This window comes from Trachymyrmex septentrionalis, unplaced genomic scaffold, assembly GCF_001594115.1.
Source record: "Trachymyrmex septentrionalis isolate Tsep2-gDNA-1 unplaced genomic scaffold, Tsep1.0 scaffold8, whole genome shotgun sequence".
NCBI lineage: Eukaryota > Metazoa > Arthropoda > Insecta > Hymenoptera > Formicidae > Trachymyrmex > Trachymyrmex septentrionalis.
The window spans coordinates 3,715,322-3,719,561 of NW_017305987.1; the positions used below are offsets into that span (position 1 = coordinate 3,715,322).

Consider the following 4,240-nt stretch of genomic DNA (forward strand, 5'->3'; position numbering starts at 1 on the left):
GTTGGTAGCCATTATTTGACATCCAAGTCTCAATTCAGATTTTTGTCTGTGTACATTTGTGTCGTGTTGTGTCGTTGGAAAACACCGATTGTGTTGAAGACTGTATCACTTACTGGAAAGCTCCCATTATTTGTGACTATATTTAAACTCTTGTTATCTAAAAGTTATTGTTTAAAATGAAAATTTATAGATAACTTTTCTACTTAATTTTTCGAGAACTATCTTGTGTAGTATTTTGAGTCGCGAATTTTGGGACACTCAATATATTTATTTCGTTTCAAGTGCAAATATTTTGGAATTTTTGAAAATGTCAAGCAAATAAATTTACGATTTATGTTCATTTCCATTAACGTATATTAACTTTGTCGGTTTAACTTGCTCTTCATCTTTCTCTTTAAGTTTTAAAAATTGGAATAATATAAAGAATAAGTTGATTAAGATTAATCTACTTTGGGGGGTGGAAACAGTCATTAATTGATAGACCGACTGACAGACCGACGTCCGTCTCGCGGAGAAATATTCCGAAATCCGCCTTGCTTCCAGAAACCTGTTCTTTGCAAGCTGGAAGCTGGAATGGAATCTTTCGCATCGTTTATTCTTCCTCTTTTTCCTCTCTGGTACCTAATTACGTTACTTATCTTATTTTGAGTACAGAAAGTATTATACGATGCGGTTACAAAGTGCAAACTTTAAGTTTGTTATTTATAGCTGAACTGTTTATTTTCCTTCTTTTTTTCTTCGATATTTAATTATACAGTTACCTCACTTCAAGTGCGGCAAGCGTGAAACCTGGCGACAGCTGCAAAGAACGTTATGTAATATTCCGGGATAATTATTTGGCGGGAAATTTAAAATTGTGACATTTTAAGATTTTTCATTCTATGGGCCAGTTGTTTTCACCTTTAGATAAACTATGTAATCATTTAATCTAATGACTAAACAAAAAAGAACGATAGAATGAATAAGCTGAAATTTATTTAAAGATGAAACAATCCAGTCTATAATTTCTAAAGAAAACTTGTGAAATCTGAAATTTAAATTGTAAAATTTATTCTTCATAAATCTTTATAAATTTAAGTATTCTTCAGAAATCTTTATAAAGGATTCCGCATACTTATGAAGAAATTAATTCTGTCAAATTAATTAAATTTTTAATGTAGTCGCTTTCCAAAATGATCAAAAGTCTCAATGGGCATGATCTCAGAAAAGCTCAATTTTTACAGTTGCGAAGTTCTAAGTTGCTCGAAACTGTGTATTTTACAGAAATCATGTTTTTTTTCTACGTAAGAAACTATTTATTTTCTACTAATTTGTTTCATACTTTTTTTTAGATCTTCCATGCAACCTTCCAGCCTTTTTTCGGACCTTCTTAACAAAGCAAAATCTAAAAGAGATAGATTAGAATAGTTTTTTAATATCCTTTATTATTGTATGCAGATCATTAATTAGTAATTGTAAAAGTTGATATAAAAAATTAGTTAATTTGGCAGAAACTGATAAGGTCTTGAGAAGTGTATGAGGTCCTTTAAAATGATAAACACAAATGCTTAAAAATATGATATTATGAGAATTTTTTTATGCAAGGTCAACACAAATAAAAATTGATTAAAGTTTATTTCTACCAATGTAGATTAACTTTCATTTCGATTTAATTTAATCTTTATGTTTTTTCTAAGTAATTTTTAGAATTAAAAGAAAATAAAAAGTAAGTTAAATTAACATTAAAATGTTAATTTTCATTGGTAGAAATAAATATAAGAAAAATTATAATTATTTATCTGTTGATCTACAGCAAAATTACTATGTGCAGTTTATTTTGAATACTAATCAGATAGACGTTTGTGGAATGTCTTTTATATCAAACTGTTGTACTGATTCTGTGCTAATTGTTAATTGTCAGGATCACCTTGGCGAGTCGGCATCATGCCTGCACCAAAGATGTCAGTTATCGGTGATTCCATCAGGTTGGTTCCTGCTGGCAGTCCCGCCCTCTTCGAATTGTCTGCATTAGGCTTTAGCAGCAACGAGATTGATGTTCAGATTATAAGTGAGTCTACTTATTAATTAATGAATCAGTCTGTTAATTATTTCGAAACAACAATACATAAGGGTGTGTCTGACATATCGGATAAATTATAGCACCTTCGAAGAGGCACATTCCTGCGAGAATTGACGAGGAGCCCGGACGATCCGGCGAGTTCCGCGTCGAGTTCACGCCGACCGAAGTGGGCAGCCACCTCGTGGAAGTCAGCATCGCGGGACAGAAGCTACCGGCAGGACCCCTCGTCGCCAAGGTGTACAACAGCAGTTTAATCCAAGTTACTGACGTGCCTAGCGCCGTAGTTGGACATGCCTGTCAATTTAGAGGTAAGACATCAATTATATTTTCCTTGACGACAATTTTTTTATTTAGAATTTTTTATATAATTTTTTAGAATTTTTATATAAATTTTAGAATTTTTTAGAATTCTTGTAAAATTTAAGAAAATTTTTTAGATTTTTTATACAAATTGAAACACTTTCTAGAATTCTAAGAAAGTCTACATTTTTTTCTAGAATTTTTATATGCGTAAATTTTTATTTATATGTACGTTTCTATTTTATAAAATCTGAAAGAAGAAATTTAAAGTATTTTTCAAAAATTTTCATAAATTTAAAATATGATACAAATTTTTTCAAAAGTATTATGAGATATTCTAAGAATTTTTGTTTATCAGGATTACATCTATGAATGTGTTTTAAATTTGTAATATGTACACAGTGGATGCCAGCGCTGCTGGAGAAGGTCAATTAGAGATTTCCATAAATGAGGGAGAGGTGCCCAATCATGTCCAAGTAGTAGGCGGTGGCCGTTGCCTCGTGTCCTTCACTCCCGAGGTCGCCAAGTCACATTATATCGACATTAAATTCAATGGAGAAGCAGTACGTGGATGTCCCTTCGTCTGTAATGTGTCAGACACAAGTAGAGTCACGTTAAGTTTGAATCATTTAGAACTGATTCCGGTCGAGCAGCCTGCTAGCTTCCACATGGGAGTCGACGGAAGCGGCAGCGCAGAACTAGCGGTTTATGTAAGGGGTAAGTTACGCATCAAGTATTTATTACTTTGAATACAATGGGAATTTAAAAAATATAATTTTTTTAATTACCTTTAATATTCCCTTAATATAATATATTTCAAGATTATTAAGAAGACCTCAAGAAGACAATAACATATTTATACATTTATAATAATGCCATGTAATCAGATATATCTAGTAACTTACTGAATAATTATGGATTTTCTAAATTATCCTTATTAGGACCAAACAGTGAATTGCCAGTTAAAGTCACTGGTAATGTAAGCAGTGGTTTTACTGCGGAATTTATACCGAAGGAAGTGGGAGTACATTCAATTAGCGTGGAATACAATGGCTATCCCGTGAATGGTACGCCGTTTTTGGCTAAAGCATTCAACGTAGATAAAGTGCTAATCGGGCCTGTAGCTAGAGGCAGTGTCGGGCAACCAACTCACTTTACAGGTATGTAGTAGCGAGAATTAAATAAGTGTTTAATTCTCAAGGTACAATAAATATTTCTAATACTTAAGTTTTATTGACGTAATACATTTTGTCGACAGTCGATGCAAGTCAAGCTGGTGAAGGAAATCTGGAGATCACGATATCGGCTCGCGGCCAAAACATACCGACGCAAGTAACACCTCAAGGAAATGCACGGTTTTCTGTCAGCTTTGTACCGTTCGAGGCATGTGAGCACGTTATCAACATTGCCTTTAACAAGAAAACCGTGCCTGGCTGTCCCATAGTGACAAGGGTGGGCGGCGACAGTCATGTAACTGTAAGTGGGCAGGCATTAAGCAGCGCTGGATTGGGACGGCAAAGCTATCTGACCGTCAGTAACGTTGCCGGTAGCTTGGAAGATTTAGAAGTTAACGTTGAAGGTAATTATTGCTGCATGAAATTCATTCCATAATACGCACGAGTCACAAATTAATTTTCTTTTGTTAGCACGTATGTTTGCTTTATTTGAAAGATTGTAAATTATATTTTTTAACAGTATTTTGTACAAATAAGGTTTTCCTGAAATGTGCGTTATCGATGCTTTCTCACAAAATTTTATATTTCTATTAAGGAACATTATACACTTGTGACACATGTATGTAAATGCACAAAACTTACACGCAGATGCACATACACGCATATATATATATATATATATATATATATATATATATATATATAT

At 33.2% G+C, this 4,240-nt stretch overlaps 1 protein-coding gene across 1 annotated transcript in view; it reads left to right on the plus strand.

The window, feature by feature from the left end:
- The window catches only part of LOC108754496 (filamin-C), a 51,832-nt gene that overhangs the window by 37,036 nt on the left and 10,556 nt on the right, over window positions 1–4,240 (plus strand). Inside the window, exons 15-19 of the mRNA XM_018496828.1 lie at window positions 1,901–2,047; window positions 2,140–2,367; window positions 2,762–3,076; window positions 3,301–3,519; window positions 3,618–3,938. Coding sequence (XP_018352330.1) covers window positions 1,901–2,047; window positions 2,140–2,367; window positions 2,762–3,076; window positions 3,301–3,519; window positions 3,618–3,938 — 1,230 coding nt within the window. The remainder of the gene's footprint in view (window positions 1–1,900; window positions 2,048–2,139; window positions 2,368–2,761; window positions 3,077–3,300; window positions 3,520–3,617; window positions 3,939–4,240) is intronic.